This window comes from Larimichthys crocea, chromosome VI (assembly GCF_000972845.2).
Source record: "Larimichthys crocea isolate SSNF chromosome VI, L_crocea_2.0, whole genome shotgun sequence".
Lineage (NCBI taxonomy): Eukaryota > Metazoa > Chordata > Actinopteri > Sciaenidae > Larimichthys > Larimichthys crocea.
The window spans coordinates 23,953,551-23,977,157 of NC_040016.1; the positions used below are offsets into that span (position 1 = coordinate 23,953,551).

A 23,607-nucleotide genomic window follows, 5' to 3' on the forward strand; every position below is an offset into this window, starting at 1 on the left:
AATATACTTTTTATAATTTTTTTGGTTGACTTTATGCATCTTTGGAATTGCATGATGACTTGAATTCTTATTGCAATTAATCAAACTCCCTGTTTGGTTTGTGCTATTATGACCCCGACCCTCACCTCACACGTCACAGTCCTCCTCTTGGTTCATCGTACACACAGGTGTTTTGGAAAATATACTTTTTTATTTTTTGGGGGCTGAGTCTAATGACTTGACTTCTTTGATGATTGTCATTGTGTAACCTGGAACATTTCTTACAATCAGCTATATTGTTAAAATAATCCAAGCTCATGTCTTCCATGTCATCTGCTTGCTCTGCTATGAGCTCTGCTGTGAGATATGACAAACATTGAGCCGTCAGGTTGTTACTTTTTATTTTATTGAAGAAAATTCTTTAAAAAAAAAAAGAGTTTTGTATTGCACTTGTTTTTTAGCCACTTTTTTATCCATATTTTTTTTTTATAATTTTTCACAATCTATGCAGTGATTTTTTGTGCTCCGGCTCCCTTGAGCTCATATATAGTTGTATGCGGCCCTGGACAAAATGAGTTTGACACCCCTGGTGTAGACATATATGATCACCTACCAAGACTGTGTGAACAAAGAGTTATATGCATATCAGATCAGGGTATGAGAGGGCCTCAGGGACATTATCAGAAATACCTCTCACACACACTACTGAAAATATTACGCTTTACACCACTAGTGAAACGCTACCACACTAGTTGAAACGCTCTCACACACACTATGAAATATTACGCTCTTACACACACTATATGAAAACTCTCACACCACTACTGAATATTACGCTCTCCACACACTACTGAAATTACCTCTTACACACACTAGTGAAACGGCTCTACACACACTAGTGAAACCACCTCCCACACAACTGAAATATTACGCTCTTACACACAGAATAGTTGAAACGCTCTTCCACACACTAGTGAATGAAACGCTCTCACACACACTACTGAAATATTACGCTCTTACACACACTATGAAACGCTCTTTACACACTAGTGAAACGCTCTTACCACACTACTGAAAGTTACGCTCTTACACACATAGTGAAAACGCTCTTACACACTAGTGAAACGCTCTACACACACTAGTGAACCCTCACACACACTACTAAATATTACGCTCTTACACACACTAGTGAAAACGCTCTTACCACACTCTATTGAGATTCAGTTGTATGTACCCGGAAGGCCATTTCACTTGTAACGGAAGGATTTCACTGTAAAGGGGGGGGGGGGAAAGGCGGGTGTCAGAGAGTGCACATCGTGGGTGGGTCGTTGGCCCCGGTTGTCCTGTTTGTCCATGTCCCGAAGCTCTGCTGCGCTGGTATGTAACGCGGCACGGAGCTCCTGACCGGCCCAACAGCTGGGTGTTTGTTGTTTTCGCAGTCCCCAATTGCGGCGCCGAGACGGGACAAAGAAGAAAAGCGCCGTACAGCCGGCTCTCCACGGTGTCGGCACTCACTCAAGGGGGGTGTCACTGTTGCCCTGCTCGTGTTGCATTAGATAATGTTCGAATTCTTTTCTCCGCTGATTGACCAAAATGTTGTTGATTGGCGGCAGCTTCTGGCCAAAGCTCCGCTCGTAAGTCCACGGAAAGCGCCTCCTGGCGCGACATCTGCAAGCAACGATGCTGCGCCTGCGCTCCCTCTTACGACCCGCCTTCCGGTTACAGTGAAATGCCTCCGGTTTGGTTACATGAAATCTCAATAGAGTGTGTGAGCGTGAGAGCGTTTCACTCGTTGTTGGTGTGAGAGTGTTGTTTCACTAGAGTGTGTGTGAGAGGCGTTTTCACTAGTGTGTGTAAGAGCTTTAATATTTCAGTAGTGTTGTGTGATGAGGTTTCACTAGTGTGTGTAAGAGCGTTTCACTAGGTGTTGTAAGAGCCGTCATATTTCAGTAGTGGTGTGAGAGCGTTTCACTAGTGTGTGTAGAAAGAGCGTTTCCACTAGTGTGCGTAAGAGCGTAGTTTCACTAGTGTGTTGTAAGAGGTAATATTTCAGATGTGTGTGAGAGTGTCTCAGTAGAGTGTGTAGTTGAGAGCATTTCACTAGTGTTGTGTGTGAGGGACGTGTTTCCTAGAGTGTGTGAGTGAGCGTTTTCACTAGTGTGTGTAAGAGCGTAATATTTCAGTAGTGTGTGTGAGAGCGTTTCACTAGTGTGTGTAAGAGCGTTTCACTAGTGTGTGTAAGAGCGTAATATTTCAGTAGTGTGTGTGAGAGGTATTTCTGAATAATGTCCCTGACGGCCCCTCATACAGAGGAACATCAGCATCCATTCAGAGTGCTATTTTTGTCCACCTGATGAATTTCTGTCTAGTAACTCTGTCCGTCTGCTGTTTGGAGCTGCACACAGGTTGAGAGAACAGAATTGGGTTCTGAAAAATGAAAACACTGAGCTATGAAATACTAAACAGCTCTGGAATTGAGCCCTTTACTGTTCAGGCATTCCACCTATTGTTAATATAATAGTGTTGTTAATATTAAAGCTTTGATGATTTTCATGTTTTGCTCTCACTGTGTGTAGCTTGTTTTGAGATCTAGCCACATTTTGCTTGGGCGTGTAAAAGCATGTGTATATTGTGTGTTATTGTGTGTGTTCGTGTATGTATGTGTGAAGGTAGGTGTGTGTGTGTGTGTGTGTGTGTGTGTGTGTGTGTGTGTGTGTGTGTGTGTTTGACATTGGACAGCTGTGAAATGGACTGTGACAGTGGCTTCAACCAGACTTACTGACTGCCTATGGCAAGCCAGGAGCCCCAGTGGCCTTCTGTCAACACACTCTCTCTTCCTCCCTATCTGTCTCTGTCATGTTGTCTCACTCAGTCCACACACACACACACACACACACAGTTTTACTTTATTTAATTAGGGCTGAGTGCCATTTCAGCTTCTACAGACTGCATTTTTCCACCCACGTGTGCCCTTACTCTGGTCGGCTTCTTCCCATCGGTCACAAAGCGGAATGGATGGCTCTTGTGTTTAAGGTGACAGGAGTCAGCACCCATGGGAGCTTACAGTATATCCAGCACTCAGGGAGCAAACATAGCCTCCTGTGGACCACTGGAGGTTATGTTCCCCTGAAGACAATAAATAATTTCTAGCTTCAGGAATTTGGTGTTTGTTATTGTTAATATTGTTTTTCTTGTAGCCTGAATTCATATTATTTTCACATGATTCATTTATTTATGCCTTAGATGGTTAGAATTATTACAGCTGTCAGTTATGCCTTACCTATTATTCAGGTTTTAAAACTTATAATGACAACAACAGTTTCTCCCTGGGAGAACATCTCAACATCAACATGGTGACGTTCAGTAGGTTATTCAGTAGTTATTACAACATTATTACATGAGTACTGAGTACACACCACATATCTTTACACTCCGGTCAGTCTGAAAAGTTTGGGCATAAATCTTGCTCTGGAGTGTAACACAATTTGTAGACAAACACACACACACACACACACACACACTGCCAAGTACTGTGACGACTCACACACAGACTCACAAAGTTCGAATTGAAATCCCAGTGAAGAACAAAAGGGAGAAAGCGCCTCCACGCTGTGTTTTTGTCGTTCTGTGATTTAATGCCACTTTGAGTGTGAAAACAGTGCGGTTCTGATTGGTTCATTAGAAGTTCATGAATAATTTCTGATCACGTGCTGAATGTTACCAGACCTGTGATTTTTTTTGTTGCTTTCAGGCTGTGTTGTTATTCTTGTGACGCTCGTGTGGCACTGATCATGCCTTATTATGGCCTGGGGGCACATTTCCTCAGCTCCCCTCTCATGTGTTGATAATGGAGCGCAGTAATTGGCCACGCTGAGTGACAACCGACGTCTCGGAGGAGATAATGAGGCAGCCATTTTGAGAGAAATGCTGACAGACACTTTGAGCAGTTAGCACAATTAACTGCTGCACCGGGCAGATCACTGGATACATTTATTAACAGCCTGATTCCAGATTACACGTTCATGAATATTAATCACCTTTGATGATTGCTGATTAAATGAAGAAAAAAAAAAAAAAACATGGAATGAATTTTGTTTAATTTCGGGTCTATTTACTGATCCGGTTTTTGTGGATTTGGTTGGTGTTCCACATCTGAATACTGAGGAATCAGAAAGATAACGAGATGTAAAAGAAAACTAATTTTTTTTTTTTTTTTTTTTTTTATACGCGTGTCAGACTGTTATGATGTACTCTCATACAATACTGGTGCTTAATGGATTCAGGAACAAAGCATTCAGACATATGTCCTGTAATGATGTAAGGTAATGGGATGACTCTGGGTAACCTTGTTCAGAGAACTTCATGCACCTGCACATCCACACAGCACAGTACATCCTCTGCTGTTCCACTCTCCATTTGGCAGCAGAGCTGTCTCTGTCTTCCCCCCTCCTCTATTATACCTATCCTCAGTCCTCAGTGTAACTGGAGGAGCCTTAATGGTGATTTTTAAATGAATGATTTCAGTCTCGTGCAGATACATCATTTTGATTAATGCAGAGTGTGCACCCCTCCCCTCCCATTGTAGCACTGGTTCCCACACAATACGCATCCACTGCTATTGTCAAGTGTAAGCACTGCCTGGTTTAACCGCATATACTGCTTTGTTAGTGTATATCTAACGTTATTCATATGTTTAGTTTTTCACTTGCTTCACTATAGAAGCATGAATTACACCAACACCGGGGGTACAAGGTTTTATCCTGATAGTGAACAAATACTCAGGAATCATATCGCACCATGATCTGCATTCATTACTTGGGGGGCAACGGAATGAACAATAACACTGATACAGATTAACTTCATAAAGTTATGATGAACTTGTCAGCAAACAGTCAAGCCCCCAGTCACTCAATGTTTTTGATCACAAAGAGCTACACTTTTATATTATACATCATAATTTCACCCATTGTTCATGTAGCCTTAAGAACTATAGCAATGAATAATTTAGTACATAATAGTGTTTTTGATAATAATTAATAAACAATCTATTAAATGAAAGTATAAAGTTATTCTCTTGTATGAACACAACAGTATTCTAATTTGTTGTATTCTTCTCACCCAGCTCTTTCTGTTCAGCGTCATTACTTAAACAGTTTTCATGTAAGTCAGGTCTCAGAGGAAATTTGTGTTCATTCACCCAAAAAGTAACATCTTTACATCTCTGTGAAAGAAAAGTGAGACTCAGTGGAGCTAATGTGTGGACTACAGATTGATTCTAATTTTCACCAAAAAAATCTGAACACTGTCAATCTGTTAATGTGATAACCAGCGACCACGCCATTCTCCCTCTGAGCAAGCTTGAGAATTTTTCTCTGAAACCTGAAGCAGACTGGTGTAACCAGGGGGCAAAGTAACGCACTGCATTCAAACAATATATAATAAGAATAGAACATTCACACTGAAAGGTGATGCAAATCTCAAAACAATGCAGATGTCCATTGATACATAATAACGCCCATTAAATAGTGTAGCTGCCTGACAGAGCCTTTGCTGTGAAACTGTGCCCTGCACTCTGACATCTACTTTCTTATCTAATTTTCCTTCATTCACTTTAGCACCAACCAGGCAGGTAAACCTGCATCAGCAACAAAATGATAACAAGCAAAAACAAAATGGAGAAGCTGGAATGAACAGGTCGAATGGCTTGTATGAAATCAGTCAGTGACAGAGCAGTTAAAGGAACATCTTCAGTGCTCTGCGTTAATGTTAAAAACCAGCCAAACATCTGCTCTGTCGTTTGTATCTCAGAGGCAGTGCTGATAGGGACATGAAGCCTGCAGCACCCCTGGATGACGCATCAGCATCCTGACCCTGTAGGCCCTGTGATCAATATCCCTCTTGTTTCACTTAAGGAAACTATCGGTTCTACAGAGTGTGACACACAGAGAGTAAGGGTGTGTGTGATACAGTCAAGCCTTCTCCTTCTTTTTGTTTTCCTGATTTTACTACAACACACCCAGGCTTAGACGCTTAGAGTCCATTTCATTTTTCATTTTTACAGTTTACAGGGAATATTTCTTTCAGACTATAATCACGTCCTCCCCTCTCTCTCCACACGTTCCAAAAATCATTTCAAAAAATAAATGAAATGATGATTCTCAGACAGTATAAAAAAGGTGAACTTGAGCCAAAAATCATTTAACAAGTATTGACCCATTTATTCTACTTATGTTTCTAGACTAATGTCAGTTAAAGTTCTGTGGACTGAAAGAAGAGATGGTTTGACCCTTTCTGACAAAATGTCCTGTTTTTCTTTGAATGAAAGAAAACCAATTTGTACACCATCTGTGCAAAAAAACATATGTTTACAGAAAATATTGTAATGAAGCATTAATAATGAAGCTGCACAGTTTTATATTGGCTGTTATGCGTGAACCATGATAAATATGTGTCAGAGGAAGAAAAGAAACTGTATCAAAGGGCCTTTGCATCCTATAGACTTTATGATAAGCACATGTAGTAGTAATAAGATGCATTTGAATATGTCTCATTTAAAAACAGCCACAAGCTTGTAATCTTGTATCACAGCTGAGATGGCTTCAATTCCAGCCCAGGCTTCTTTGCCACATGTCATCCCCTGTCCTCCCTCTCCTCCACTGCCTTTCCTGTCTCTCTCCACCTGTCACTATCTAAAGAAAGCAGAAATGCCAAAAAACCTAATAAAAAAAAAACAGTTGAAAAGAGGGTGAATTCACCGCTGACAGGACTGATTGCTCTCAACCACTGACCAGTCCAAATAACAGAGAGATGGCAGTCAGGCTGAACATAATGAGAAGCAGGCGATAAAGGAAGTGCTGGAGAGTGGAGAGCTAACATTAGCCAAGATTAACTGTCCATTCAGGTAAACAGACAGAGAGAGACGAGGCAAGGAGTAGACATTGTCCTCTCATCAGAGATTCCTGTTACTTTTGTGCAACTTCCATCAGAGATTGTCAGCAACTCTCAGGAGAGAGAGCCCAGTCTTCATCTCCGTCAATTATTTACTTTGTAAATACACCTGGCTGCCGCTTCTGACCTTTGAGAGAGTTTGAGGCTTTTCAGTCAATTAAGAGCCATTTTTGAAGCAGATGCTGCGCTGGTGACCTCACTCACTTCTCACTAAAAAGCCTGCCAAGATTCCAATTTGCAGCATAAACAAGCCTGAGACTATATGGTAAAAAGCTGCCTAAAGATCACAATTATGGACTGCATGCCTCTAAAGACAAGACATTTTTTTACACTAAGGCGCACAGACCTTTGAGAAAGATTTGCTGTCAGAAGAAATTTAAAAAAAGCCGAAACTAACAATGAAATCAAGGTGTGTCTAATGAGACGGACAGGGGTGGAGAAGAAAACAGGGAGCAGTCTTTCACTGTGATTCCTGTTCTGTCCAGGAGAATTAGACATGTTCTTGCCATATGTCCATCTCCCACAATTAACCGCTCACATCAGAAAAGGTCTCCTCAAGCGTGAAAATAATGAGAGAGAGACATGGAGTGCTGTGTGATGTGTTTCTCTTCTCCATTTGGCAGGAAGCATCCTCTCAGCAGGCACTAAGAGATCCTCTCTCCCTGCACGAGTCCATCAGGATTAGTGCAGAAATGGCAGAAGTCAGTGCAGAAATCAAAATGAGTTGGCCTGGGTGTCGAGGACACCTGGATTCAGAGGAGAAGAACCAGTCCAGTGAGGTGTATTAGTTGTGCTCTGGATGCAGTCAGCACCAGCCTCTCTTCTACCTGTCTCTGTTTTCAAATCCTCACCCAGAGTGTTGCCCACACATAGAGTAGAGTTCTTCATACATGATGTCTATGTGTAGGATGTGAGACAAGTTAGTAATGAATTACCTGCTCATCTGTAACCGTGGTCAGATAGGGAGAGACTGGTCGCCATTTAGGCCAATTGCCAATAGCAAGTGTGTCTTACACCCACACCACTATAGTATATTACAGCTGAGCTAATGTTGCATTTTCCTTCCAATGAATACAGCTGGTCTCTGGACCAAACACCTCTGAAACCAGCAGCGGCCAGTCTGGCAGGGAATTCAGTTTTTGTTTTTTTTTTACTACCTAGTTAGCAGTTAGGTACATTAGCAAATGGTTAGCTTAAAAGCTATCTGTCCATCAGGAAACTGGAAGTCACAGAGCGCTGAAGCTGAGCAGCTGCAGAAGGAAAAGCAGGAAATATATATTTTGTACAAAATCTGATCCAGGTTCACTAAAATCACTGAATAAAGTCAGAAAGATTTCTGTAGCAGTCAGTGCAGCCTGTCCACCCCCGACCTCAGGATGAGTCGACTTGCTATGCTTTATCAGGAATATGAACTCTACAATTGAGAAAACCTTTAAATGCCTCAAAAATGTCTGTTTTGTCAATGTTGGGTCCGATACTGGTTCATAGGTGATGCATCTGACTTTAACATACACTCTGACTTCTCTACTCTGCTACTCTTACCTCATTTCACTGATCCTGTTCTTGCTTTTGGTTTTTCTGTACGAATCCAAGGTTGTCATGTTGTTACACAAAAAGATGCCACATAGTCAGGAATCCATTGTGGGATGAAATCCTTTTCATGTCAGCTTCAGTCTCCTTTGGCATTCAGAATGGTAGAGTGGGATGTACTTGATGTTGCTGTTATATAAATGGACCTTGATTTTTTTAGGCTTTATTGCTTTGGCTTCCAGGTGCTGCATAGTTTTTTCCTTTCTATATTTCTCTTCTCTTATCAAAGTATTTTAGTTACCTAACCTGAAGCATCATTGGACATAACCATTAGCCCTAACCCTGACATTGACTTAGTTGCCTTTTACTGGTATTGTAGGAAGCGAGAATTAAACAAAAATGGCCAATAGCATTGGTCATGGTTTCACAGGATCAACCAATATAAACATTCCTGTCTGGTCATAGGATGGTTAAACATTTAAGATGACCCAGCGGATTCTTGATGACCTGCTTACTACCTCTGATTGAGCTGCAGTAAGCAGTTTCCCCTTGCTCTCAGTCTTTATGCTAAGGGCAGCTAAACACACCTAAAGACCTATTTCTGTACTGGATACACAGAAATGAAAACTATATCAATATTCTCATCTAATTCTTGGTAAGACAACCATATTTCCGATGCCAGTGTTCCGTAGCAGACAGCACAATAGGAAAATGTAAGTCTTTTGGGGCCCAAAGCAGAATTTGATCACTCATGGCCTTGCAAACTAGAATACAAAGCACTGTGTGGTTTGTGTTGTGCCAAAGATAAACCACAAAGAGCAGCTCACTGACTTTGACTTTGATTGCTAGACTAAAGGTATCAGCAGAGCAATATATAACTATCACAAAAAAATCATAGAGTAAAAGTTCTTCTGGCATTGTACTTGATCAGCCTCAGTAGTCACATGCAGCCGGAACATAAGAAGAAGGAAGAAGATTTCTAGGTCTAGCGCCCTTTTGTGAGTCCGCCTATTCAGCACACAGCTTCTTAGCCATTAGCCAGGTGTATGATTGAGGTTAGCACTTTAGCCCCCCCCCCCCCGCCTTTTACCTTTGCACTTCCCCGTACTGCTGCTTTCAGCAGAAATTAGCTATATCAAGGCAGTGACTAATCGCTTCACGTTTTCCCTTCAGCTGCATTTGCCGGCTGAGCCACTGCTGTCTGGATCCATAGGTAATGCTAGCCTTATACGAAAGCCAGACCATCTCAATCAATAGCCACCCCCGGGCAAGGACGGACGTGAAGGGGAGGGGAAGGAGAACAGGATGCTGCCTAATTCAATGAAATAGACATTACCCACTGCTCGCAACGCGCCAGGGCATGAGTAATCATAGACAAATTCATTTTAGAGCCCAGGAGCCCAGTATTGCTTTCAATTAAGGGCAGAGTTTAGAGTGAGTGGGGTGCATATAGCAGGAGCATGTGTGAGTGGGCAGGAGAAAGAAGGAGACACAGAGAAGAGGAGATTCAGACAGAGCTCGGATCACTTTTTGTTAACATTGCTAATTTGTAGCTGAGGTCTTCTTCAAGCATTTAGTGCAGCAGCAGTAGCTGGTGTAATGCTTGACTAACTGGTTCACTATAAAATGCAGACAATGATCCATCCACAAGACGCTGACTGTTGTTGTTTTATAACTAATGGAATATGAGTACATTACTGGCTGCTGCTGATGAAGTGGATAAAAAACTAAAACAACAAAAAATGTAAGTTGAATCTAAACTGGCAACAGTGCTGCTCAATACTGACAGAGAAGTCTATCAAACTTATGAAAGGTGACTGTCATGAAAGTGAGCCAGATGTTCTCAGACCTTAGCAACGGGTCCAGGGTCATCCCTCGTCCTCCTCCATTTCTTTCCATTTTACCCTAATTGAGACGATAGAATGCTTCATCATTTGGAGAAAAAAACTAATCATTGTTGTTCTAAAACTGTCTTCATCATTCTGAATCCAGAACACAACAAATACTGAGGATGACTAGCTTCCACTCCTACTGCTTGAAAAGGGGCAAACATTGTCTGATGTTACTATTTAAGTTATATGATGTGGGTAGGGTAGGAATTTCACGTACAGCATGATCTTGAAACCTATTTCTTAAGCTGTGTTGGAGTTGTCTTCACAGAATGAATGTAGCTGACAGACAGACAGACTGAGTTTAAGTTCAGGGCTTCTGAGATAACACCCCCACCCCTGCACCACCCTCAGTTTAACCACCGTTATCATAGTCCAAAAGCCAAACTGATGTACTCCACATGTTCCCATAGCACCTTGTGTTTATTTAGAAAGGTTTGACTTCAGATTGAAGGAAAGAAATAGTTCTGACTGCTGTTAGCTGTTGAGCTGACTACAGCTCAATGCTTTTAATGTTTATTGTTCTGTTTTTTTCTGCAGATCTTTTCATTAGTTTAACACTCAATGAAAATCAAGTTGAATGTATTTTCTGACTGAAAGGTTATGAAAGTACTCATTATAACCTGAAGCATGACTGAAAAGCAAAAAACTGAAAGGAGTCTGTGGTGCACACAATGAATGTGTTAGAGATGCAATGGCAGTGAATGATTTCGCAGCGTTTTTTTTACCCATGCAGTATAAAAGTCATAATTTGGAGCTTATGAATGCTTGTGCCTCACTGAGTGTTTTGAAACGGAGCTACAGTATAAATAGAACCAAAGTGTCACTAATATGTGGCTCAAATTCAAAGTGTGCATTCTATCATCACAAGCTTATTGCCAATCAGTTTCTAAACTAGAAACTAGATGGAAAGTACATATGTACCATGTACTGTATAAGATGCTTTTATCACTATAAGTAAGTACTTGTACAACTTAGAGATAAATGTGCTTCAACAGAGGCAAACATTCTTTTTATTTTTTTTATTAGGGTTAGGGTTAGAATGTGATGAACTAACTCAGCTCTGGCTCACAGGCAGTATCAAGCATATTCTTTGTCCACAGTGTTGAAGTATATTTACATCATTACAGCAATAATGGCCAGTTTAATTGATATATTTTTTATTTTTTTTAACTCAATAGCTTGTCACTTGTAAGCATTGTGCTGAAGGGATAATGCCCTCTCAACCACTGGAAGCATTTTAGTGTCAAATAAGTGCAGGAAGCGTTGAGTTTGTAACAACAGCAAATGGACATAGTAAATGAAAGCAAATTAGTAAACAGAAAGGCTTCTTATTGAGATATGAACACATAAGTCAAAAGTCATTAAAGAATTAGAGATAAAAGGTCGGTCACAAATAAAGGCCTGGCTCTTCAGTCGAGGTGAATAAAGGCTAAATGTTCGCTGCAAAACAAAAACTAAAATCAGGATTCACAGTTGTTCATGTCAAAGGCATACTCTGTAATAAAAGCATGAATTGTCTTGACTGAATATTGTCTTTATGGTGTAATAAAGTATATCTTGCAGCTGGCAGTTACAGGTAAAGGGTGATTTAGGTGCTGGTGGGTTAATCAGCTCGACCAAAGATACACATGCACCCACGTAAACATGACACTTATTTTCACATATGTAGAAAAATGTTTTCTGTCACTGTTTCCATGGCATTGACTTCATTCACCCTTCTTTCCATCTCCCTGTATATTTCTATATAGCTCGCCTCTCAGTGCTCTTCCTGTTTAGCATTTGCCGTTTTTGCCCTCAGTGATTGGTGGTTTTGGATTGCTGTGTGTTTCATCGCACCACATCCTGTTCATCCAAAAAGGGTTAAGGTTTCATAAAAAACAGTATGCACACAGCCATTAAGATCTCTGGCAATCTAGGCATTTGATCGTCGTCATCCATACATATTTATGGACACTGTGCACTTGGACTGATACCCATGGTTTTTCAGTGAGAGAATAAAAGTGAGTGGGTTGTAGGAGAAGGCATCCATATGCATGGATAAAAATGCAATATAAACAAGAGCACAGTAAGAGAGGAAGAAACCTCCACCAGCACTGGACAATTCTCCAGCAGTGTCTGTTTATCAGTAAATCAAATAGTTATGGAGGCTGCATCTTTTCAAGTTGCTTTTGGATTTGATTTCAAGAAATTTTCCAACAAAATAGTGGCTGACTGCATTTCTGCTTAATGCCAATGTAGAAATCTCAAATGCCAGACTCTCCCACCAGCTCTGGATCCCAGTGTTATGCCTAAAACATGCTGATCTCTCTAGATCACTGGAATCTAATCGGTTGGTCCTTTTTTTAACCTCGTTCCAAATGCATTTGTCTTCCCAAACTTGCGAAATACCAGAAATGCAAGGTTAAATTTAGCAGTTGCATGGCCAGTGATATATGACATATGGACATGAGTGGTCAAGATAAGCAATCCTGAACATCTTTGAAAAAAAAATAATAATAATAGTGTAAGACTGTTCTTAATCATCCCCATGTTCATCTCACCATGTCCTTCAAATATAGAAATCCGTTTGACACTGAAGTGAAACATATCCTTACTTACATTCATCGAGTGGACACACACAACTCCAAATAAATGTTGCTGTGTGTTTGATGGATGTGTAAATAGGCAATGAGGCAATAATGAGTTGATTTTTGTGTTGAGAGCCCCTGAGTGACCAAAACTATTTGAATTAAAAAGTACTTAAAGAGCAAGCTGTCTTTTTACATGAATGTCTGTTTGATTGAAGTGTCTCAGCCCATCACTCTAAGTTCTGGTTGTTGCTGCTTGTTCATCCCTCTCCAAATTGGATCATTTCTGGCTCTTGACATCAAAATACAAACTTAAACTTCAGGTTTCAAAAGACCGATTTTAAAACCTAAAATTAAGTTCACTGATGCTATGTCTATCTTTGAGAAGATAGAAATATGTTTTCACTTTGAAAGAAGCTGCATATGATCAGTTATATCTTAACTACAAAAAATCCAGAGAACCCACGACTCTTTACATACACTCAGTGTTGCTGATAAATCGAGGGCTGACCTGTTCTTTATTCAAATTCATTGGCAGATTCAAGGGCTAATGGAGTGTAGCATCAGGGTTAGAACACTCACGCTTGCATGGCTGCACTCTAAAATAGACTTGCTTGCAGTTATTTTAGTGACAATGCCACAGAACTAAGAAAAGCCTCCACCACCTTCTCCTCCAGCACTTTCAGACAGCTTTAGAGATCAGACTGGCCACATGCATCTCATGTTGTCAGTGCGTGATTCACACCTCATGAAAACCCAAAGGAACAGTGAGAAGCACAACATTAGTGTCCTAAACAGACATCAAACATTTCACATAATGCAAATGCCATTTTTCATAATTAGCTGGTAAACGCCCATGTCTGTCCAGCTCAGAGCTTCCTGTTTGCTCACACTTAAATCCAATGTGTAGGATTCAGTGGCATCTAGTGGTGTAGTTGCTGGTTGGAAGCCCCTCGCCTCTCTTCTCCTAGCTGATGAGAATCTAGAGTGACTGTGAGATGCACAAAAACACTCTTGTTGTACTGTGGGCTATTGTAGAAACATGCTGGTTCCACATAGCAGCTCTCTTGTTTATGGAGGACAGTGGAAGTGACAGAATAGGATTATTCAGAACAGGACAAGGAGAAGTCGGAATGGACCAGAGAACAATGGTGTTACTTTGTAAATGATCTCGCAGACCAGTCCTAAGACTCAAACACCACAGACCTCTACAAGAATCATGTCAAATGGTAGAAAATGAGTGTATAGATGTGAGCCACTAAACTATCACTGAGTAAAAACAAACCACAGACTCAGATGTTATAAGACATTTTTGTCCGCAGCTCATACAGAAAAAAATCATAAAGATGGAGGAGGAAATAAGGGCTACTGCTACAATAACAACTAGATAATGTAATAAGACATATACCTTCCCATGTGGTCATCATAGACTATTTAAGATAAAACAATACATAGTGATACAGAGAAGACATAATAGTAAATTACATACAACAAAAAAAAGAAATCTGTCTAAATAATTGCACATGCCTCGTGACATAAAATATATAATATTAATACAAAGACATAATAAATCATGAGGTCAGGAAACCACAAGCATTCACTGAGTTTATGACAAATTTGCTATATTGTGACACACATCACATCCTGTATAATGGAATTAACAGTATCTTAGATTTTAGATACTTTGCACAAGGTAACACAGATATAAATTAAATAATAAAATTTCAAGTTATTCTAAAAAAACCATACGAATTATCAGATGATCATACATAATAAAAACATATTTATGAACATTATATTCCATATCTGTCATATTCTATAAATAGAGCCCACTAAATCTGACACCCTGGTCTTTTAACAAATCCTCTATAGAGACATAGAAGACATTATATAGCCATTTTTACGTTCATGGCCAACATGTATAAAACGAGTGGTAAACAAACTTCACCACCAACATATTTGCATCAGCAGCGTTCAACATGAGCAACCACCAAGTTTGGACAGAAATGAAACTGCAGTTTCTGCATAGTCATACATAATAAATATGCCAGTGACAGGGTAAATGGTAAATGGACTGTACTTACATATCACCTTTCTAGTCTTCCGACCACATAAAGCTCTTTACAGTACATATCTCATTCACCCATTCACACACATTCATACAGGTGCCAAATGCTCACATTCACACACATTCATACAGGTGCCAAATGCTCACATTCACACACCGATGGCACAGCCTTCAGGAGCATTTTGCTATTCACTATCTTGCTCAAGGACACTTCAACATGCGGACTAGAGGGGATCGAACCACCACAGTCGCCCAGAGGGTAGTTATCTTCTATCATTTAACTGGCCTTCACACAGTTCAAAAAACACCACAGCAGTATTTGAGAGGATGACTGCTACAGTATTACAAGTTGTATCAACACGTCAACTTGAGCTATTTTCTCTGTATTCCAGTAAATGCCAAAGCATCTTGCCTGAATTTTAGTGACGTCTCAATGAAAACTGCTTTTAATGGCTCACGTCTCATCCTCCACATTGTAGAGATCAACTCGTTTCCACTGACAGGAATTGTTATAGACTTGTTCACAGCTCTGTTTGAATAGCACCGCAGCCAAGCAGCTCTGCGCCTAACACAAAGAGAGAACATCTGAATGTAGGGCTGAATGTGGAGCAATTAATTAGGGTCAGGTGGTCTATTATCTCCGTTTTCATCTCATAGTACAAGCCTGAGACATGTCTGAGCATGCAGTCTCATGAAAAACATAACCTAAATGCAAGAATAGTACACCAGTAAAACTACTAAAACCAGCTTCTTCAAGTGTCAAGTCTGTCTCATTTAGAGAAAGAAAAAAATGTTCTTGTTAGGCCACATGCCGAGAAGTATAGCAGTTAGATTGGTTTGTATACAGTGAGTTGAACACACTACTGAGATAAGATGAAACTGGGACATAGCAGCACATGTAAATCAGAGCGGACATTAAAGAAAGATACTGGAGATAAATATACAATATTCAGACTGAAATGTTGATATACCTCTAATAGTCGTCTGCATGAGTGCTCTCCTTCTGATATTTTATTTTTTCCAAAAACCCAGAATATCACAAACTCACAAAGAGTTAAGCTTACATTCGACTTTTAACTGAAGTCCAGTATGCTAGACCTGCTGCAGTGAAGGGACGGCACAGTGTGGCACCCTTCTTACCACACCCAACATCACTGATGTAATGCTCCTGGGGTCAGAAGTGTAACTATTTTCAGCCACAAAAAAAGGTTTGTGCCACTATATCTACATTATACCACATACTGATTGGAAAATAAAGTATTGAGCTCAAAACAAATGTATTTTGTAAACCCAAAATTGCTAAACAAATTATTAGATGTGCTAATGTGTTATCTGAGTAAGAGCCCGTCATTAATTGCTGTATCTCAGATTATATCTATGAATTCAGATCAACTTACAGCAGGAGGGAGGCATGCACAGACCATTCCAGAGTGTTGAAAGAGATAAAAACAGTCCAGAGCTGTAGACACCATGAAATACAATCTTTAACAGCAATTTCATCCTTCAGTATTATGGAAATTATATCAACCTTGAATGTTCTCTGCTTTTCAAAAGCAAGTATTGTATTCTAATTCAGCCAATAATGGCTGTGAAATGCCATCTTTCTGTTTACACTCACAGGTTTAGACCATTTCCTACAATTTCCCATCCGGTAGCCTCTGCTGCATTATGAGATTGGACACCTTTAACCCAAAAGGCCATTCAGCACTCAGTGTAAGAGTGGTGGCTCTGTGCGGCTCATGATTTAGCATACTAATATTTGTGTTGCAGATGTTTGTGGACGGAAGCAAACTTTATGTTATGCCTACATCAAACACACAAACAGAATAATAAAGCTGTGTTAAGTTAAACAAGAACCAAATAGTAACCTGACATATTGAAATAAAGTTTTGCTAACTTGGTACTGCACCTTTTTACCAAAGAGCAAAAGTCCGGACACTGCCTCTCAATCACCAACTCTCTTTTTTTTTCTTTCATTGGTCTTTTTAGAAAGTGAAACATGTTCCTGCAGTTTATTCCTGAAATGAATTTGTATGGAGAACACTTTGGCAGGAGCCACCACACTTAGAGAATCACTGCGGCTCTTTAGAAACCTGTCAGGAAACGCACTTCCCCTGGTGTGCGCAGTAGCTACAGCCCTGCTCTTTGAGTAAACACTGAGGTGTTAAAACAGGGCACTGTGACATTTCAGTCCTGGCCTGCCCTCTGACTATCTTTCTCCCACAGTCTCTGCAAAAAGTGACTCCAGTGCTCCTCTGGCCTCAGGCTTTCACTCTGTAGACATTTGCTGTCAAAGGATGCCTCTCAACGCACACAAACACACCCAGAAACACACACACTTGATATCCTCACGACTCGTCTAAGGTGTTTTAGGGTACACTGTCAGCTCAGTAACACCGTGATTGACGCTGACTGCAGAGGTATTTGTCTGGGAGGATGTTGAATAGGAGGTCAGCAGTGCAAAACCAAATATAGAATCTGTTTCATATGTAAGATGTCACAGAAGGCAGCAGGGGACACATCGCGGCCTCATAATAATGACATTTTGAAATTCTCTATTTACCACATGAATGAAAAGGTTTTGCTTTTTCAGCAGCAGCCTCCGTTTGGGGCTCATGATGTTTATTCTGTATGCAGCGTTTAATTGGAATTCAGATGACTTGGCAGAGCACACTGTCAGCTGTTTTCAAAGGACATGAGATGGTTCTGAAATGTCACTTTTCTCTGATGCATGCTTCTAAAGTCTACTCCGTTTTTACATCAGTTTTTGTATCCTTCCAGTGATAAGAGCCTGTTGTATTTTTTGTCTTCCTCAGGTATATATGGGCCAGACGAAGGTTGGGCTTCAGCCTACCCAGAATGCAGAGAGCGAAACCAGTCACCGATCAACATTGTGGACCAGGATACTAAAGTATCCACAGAGTATCAGGAACTGACACTGGAGGGCTTTGACACTGAATCCTCTAATAAGACATCTATGAAAAACACTGGCAAAACAGGTAAAGCTGCTGTTACAGATTGGATTTCTCCTGTTTAATAGCTTCACATTTTATGTGGGATAAGCTTTTTTTACATTTTATGTGCTCAAATTGTCAGATGAAAGAGTCAGCTAAATGTTGAAAAGGAAAACTAAGCATTTGGATCATTTAGCTGGTAGGTGTGATTTGTTAAACATTTGAAACACCTTTGAGGTCCCCAGTATTTTCAGTGATTCACATTTAATCTGTATCTACTCAGAAGTCTTGATGATTGTGATGATTACCAGTAAATCAGCAGCTTCTTCCGTCTCCCAGCTAATCTAAAAATCAGAAAAGATGTGGATCATTGGTGGACCTGTGTGGGCCAAATGATGCCTGGTTGCTCAAACAAGCCATTTGTAATTGCACCCATCTGTCAATCATACAGCCATGCTCTTATTGTGAGTCATATATAAATTTACCCTCAGTACAGTTGTCATAAACGGAGAAAATAGCTATAGAGACCAAAACTGTTTTGTGGCAGGCTGTGACATGTTTATTTCTGCTGTAAACCAGAACCTTTTAATATGGGAGCTTATGGAGGTTGACATGTTCTGTAGCCAGCCTGTGGACATTGAAGGAACTGCAGTTTTTGGTAATTCCGCATAGGCTTCACTTCACATTCATGAAGGTTGCTGCTGGTTCTCTCCAGGTACTCCATCTTCCTTCCACACACTAAAGACATGCTGGTTAGTAGGCAATCAGGCAGGATCAGGGAAACCAGCAAAACCGGAGGTCTTTCGATTAATTTCAGTGGGGGTCATGCGTTTTTGCACTGGCAGTCCGCAACGCAGGGGTTCCGTAACCCGGTTCCGCAACTGGGACTGATTGGTATCCATCTGTTTTGGTTTGAAGATAGGAAATTAAGGAAAAGCTCCGGGTCAAAGTTCTTATGGGCATCTTCCTCTCACCTTCCTTCTTCTTCAGGAAAACATAGTTTGGCCCACTACTGCCACCTTCTGGTTTGGAGCGGTAATGCCACCAAAATGACGTCGCGCGCCTAGCCAAATAGTGACACTCCCCCCTTACCGCACTCCCCCACCACCAGTAGCTGCTTTCTCTGATCCTGTCTGAATGCGCGCTTAGTTGGAGGCTCTAAACTGGCCATAGGTCTGAATGTGAGTGTTTGTTATGGTTGTTTGTCTATGTGTTTGTCTGTGTGTGTGTCAACTGGGAGAGGGTCATTGTGATGAGGATAAGTGGTGATAGAAAATGGATGGATCTATGTGCTCACTTTCTCTTTTGTTGTCTGGCCAGTCCAATTTATTGTTGAGATGGACAACACCATCTAAATATCCAATCCCTGGATGTTCACCAGTGTGGTGGACATAATATTCAACACTCAGAAAAAAAGACCAATGGCGTCATAAACATAATCTTTTTTTTTCAAGGTCATGTTGTTCAGTTGTTTATGGCTGAATTTTTGTAACCATATAATACTGTGACAGACCACAGAGCAAAGAGAAGAAGAAGTGTGACACCTCTTAACAATCCCAGCTCATATTGGCAGTTGTCTGCATGTCAAACATCTGTTGCATCACTTCCCCACACATGATTATAAACCTAGACAGGTGCAATCTGCAGCAAGTCATTTATGATGAAGATTACACATCCCATTTTCATTCAGACTTGCAGCATCCATATTAGTAAGTGCCATGGCAGGTGTCACTGCCTGTAGGATTCAGCACTGGGCCATCTGCATTTGGCTCTCTGGCATCTCGAGGACCCTCCTTGTCAGCCACAGGTATTTTTCACAATTCCAGGTTGTCACAAAGATGGATGATCCTTTTCCCCTCACTAGAGAAATGGAGTTGAAAGGTTTTTGAGAGGCAGAGGCCACAGGTGGATGGCATCGCTGTTGACAGCATGCTGTGTGCTGCCCAGAGCACAGCTGTGTGTTTAGCACAATAATATTTTACATCCCATCATTTGCTCAGTCGAGGATGTGTATGGTATGTGATGACACATTTCAATAAACTGCTGGTTTGTCTATAGGTTTACTGTAGCTTCACTAAGCACATCTTGTTGTGTAAAAAACAGACTGCAACAAATAGAAGTGTCTGATCCTTTCAAAGACACCATTATGTCAGAAAATACACATATTTGAACAAAAGCACACATCTCAGTCAACAGAAAGGTTTACTACAGACTAAAGTGAAAGAATCACCACCATGAACTTGTGGGGTAAAAATTCGACCAGGAATAGCCAAAGTGAGCAGATGTTCTGGGGACCAAGAAGTCCTGCACAGAATGAGTCAGCAGTCCGTCCAATAGTGACTGGGATATTTTAATTTGGCTCCATTAATGGACCATCCAATATTTCCATCCTGAAGACCACATTAATAGGGCTGAACATTGTAGGTAATTAATTTATATTCTTTCTGAGAGATACCACTCTAAGACATCTCAACCTGTTTAATTTAAGGCTACAGCTTAGAGCTGGATAGTTTAGCTTAGCACAAGGCTAGAGATTCCAGAAGGTTACTATGCCAAGAATGGCCACAAATAGTCTACAATAGTCTAATATCTGCTTCCCCCTCTGTCCAATATGTAGTGGGGGCTGTGGCTCAGGTGTTAGAGGTCGTTTAGTAATCAAAGGGTCACTGGTTTGATTGCTGGCTCCCCCAGTCTCCCCAGTAAATGTCCTTGAGCAAGATACTGAAGCTCATATTGCCATATTCTTCATTTTCTCAGCACAGCTTTGCTCTGCAAAGAATCCTTTCCATTTTGGACTCTCCATCAGCCATTTTCAGGAGAAAATATTGAATTTGCAGATGCCTTGTGATCTAATTAATATGGAGAACATTTTTACTTCTAACAAGATCATCGCATTACTTCCTGTCTTGGTGCTGATTGACCAAAAGGTTGTCTTCATCCTGTCTCAAACATTCGTATGTAGTCTTTACTGAAACAGCAATGTATGATTCCAGATAAAGAAAGCCTAGCAACAAAGTCAAGCAGTGCATTGGGACAATATACCATGAACTGCTTATAATAGCAAAATTGTAAACATTAAATGAGTAATGGGTGTGATTGTAGTGCCACATTATGTAATAATGCTGCATTATGTAATAATATAATACATTTTCACCTCATTATTTAATAACGCCACATTTTGTAATAAAATTCTTAAACACAATATGTAATAAACTTTACCGCATTTTGTAATAAGTTGTTACATATTGCATCAGTTATTACAAAATGTGGGTGATGCACTTTTTCATGAAGATGAAAATGTAATAATTTGATGCATTATGTAATAAACCACCAAAATGGATGTAAGCTCATAGAGACAAAAACTGCACTAAATTAGTGTTACTGGCATGAACATTATCGGTGCACTGAAATGTTGAAAGACATACACACATGCAATCTGGATTATGTTATGCAAATATTATACGTGATAGAAAACATTTAATGCAACATTGATGTCCTTTCCTATAGTGGATAAAAAAACAGCGTAAATAATGTTTCACTTTAAAAAAATATATCTCTAATCATGTTTATGTAATTAAAAAAAGAAGGCTATAGACAATTGACTATTAAGAAAAATGTACTTCTCTAGTGGCAACAGTAGAAAAACTTTCCCTCCAACAAAAACTTCTCTTAAAACAACCAATATTTATAAGACAATCAGCCTGAAAATGATTGAAGTATGTACAACAGATACTTCCATACTTTACATCATATCTTTAAATGATGTCTTTCTTTCCTTCTTCTCTCTTTCTTCCTTTCAGGTTGCAAAACATGAGTTACTATTTCTTCCAAAAAATGTCCTTGATTGTAAAATGTCCATAGGCCATGTGCCTCAACACAACCCAGGCCCTCATCCACTTGTTATTCTGTCAACATAGCTCGTTTAGTCCCAGTGAGAGACCACTCCCAAGTCCAGCTAATTTATATAGCCTCATAATATTAATGACATTGTCATGGTCATGTTCCGGCTGAAGGCTTTCAGCGAAAGACTCCCTGATGAAAATTTGCGGAATAAATTGTTACGCAAGGTCCTGAAAAAGCTTAGAAACTCTGTTGAATACGCCGAGCATTGACATGTCAGCATCTAGTGTCAACTGAATAATATATGACAGCACTTCTGTCGACAGGTTGGGCATTTCAGTATTTCCATCATCATATGGAAGGGCATCATCATGGGGTATATTGAACGAAGCATGGCACTCAGATGGTATCAGAGGCTTCAAAAAGGGCGTCATCACGAAACTGCTCCCCTAAACTGAAGCCAAAACGTTTGGATCTCCCCCTGGTGGCTGGCAGTAGCACATGCATACATTCTACCAGTGCTCTCAATTACAGTAACACCCGCTGATTGTGGCGTTATGAATCTCTACGGTACATAGATACACAATAACACACACCTCATCATAGTCATACACACAAGTACACACAGAATACACATGTGCTGGACTGTGGACTCCCAACTGATCTGTTCCTCTTGGTCCTGCTTCTGGTTGTGTGTGTGTGTGTGTGTGTGTGTAGCGCAAGAGGCATCGGTGGTTGACGTTGGGCACGTGTGTAACTTTTGAACGTAACCGTTGGTGTTGTTATGTTCGATGCCCCGCTGTCCTTGTGCTGCAGGGACACAGGATGTATGTGTGTGAGATGTATTGCTAAGTTGGAGGTTCATGGCGTTTTCCTTTATTACAAATCTTATGGGTGTTTCCAAAGGTGCTAAATAAATAATGTTTGTTGTAAAAAGTTATTCACACTTTTTTCACTTTCAAGTACCCAGTAGCTACATGACATTCTTTCGCAGATTTTTTTTTTATCTTCAAAGCAATATTGTATAAATCTACTACAGTAAACACACTCAAATGTATTGAGCAAGTTAGAACTTGTTTGTAGACTACTTTTCACTCATATATATTGTGAGCGTTTGCTTTACATATCCTATAACTACAGATAAAGGGCAAAATTTGTTACATTTGTTTTATTATTGTATTTTGTCTGCTTTCTATCACATATAGTATAGTCAGTTTTTGTCTCTATGAACTTTCAAACACATTCTCTACAAATACAGTTATATTTGATTTAGATTTGACTGTGAAACATCCTACTAGTTTTTAAAATGAATTCATATTTATGATTCATGCTGGTATGCTTAAAGTCAATGTTGTTCTGATGGTATAATGTTGTTTTCTAATTAATCTATTTTGGTGGTTTATTACATAATGCACCAAATTATTACATTTTCTTCAAGAAAAATCATTTTGTAATAACCAATGCAATATGTAACAACTTATTACAAAATGCAGCAAAGTTTATTACATATTGCGTTCAAGAATTTTATTACAAAATGTGGCATTATTACATAATGGGGTGAACATTTATTACATTATTATATAATGTGGCGTTATTACATAATGAGGTGAATATTTATTACATTATTATATAATGTGGCGTTATTACATAATGTGGCGCTACAATAATATCAAATGTGAGGCTGACATTGCATGAAAGTACAGGCATTATGAGCTGTGCAAGACAGTGTGCACAAATACATGTTGTATGTGGATGTTGTAAGCCATGACAGTGGTCAGACAGAAGTCAGTTTGAGGGTAAGTGAAGTCCACCCATGTAAATATGGAATG

The 23,607-nt window shown here is 40.0% G+C and overlaps 1 protein-coding gene across 3 annotated transcripts in view; it reads left to right on the plus strand.

Annotated features, from left to right (window-relative positions):
- LOC104933232 (receptor-type tyrosine-protein phosphatase gamma) overlaps positions 1–23,607 on the plus strand; it is a 369,578-nt gene that overhangs the window by 222,116 nt on the left and 123,855 nt on the right. For all 3 annotated transcript variants that reach the window (XM_027279289.1, XM_027279290.1, XM_027279288.1), the window contains exon 3: positions 17,801–17,983. In XM_027279289.1, coding sequence (XP_027135090.1) covers positions 17,801–17,983 — 183 coding nt within the window. The remainder of the gene's footprint in view (positions 1–17,800; positions 17,984–23,607) is intronic.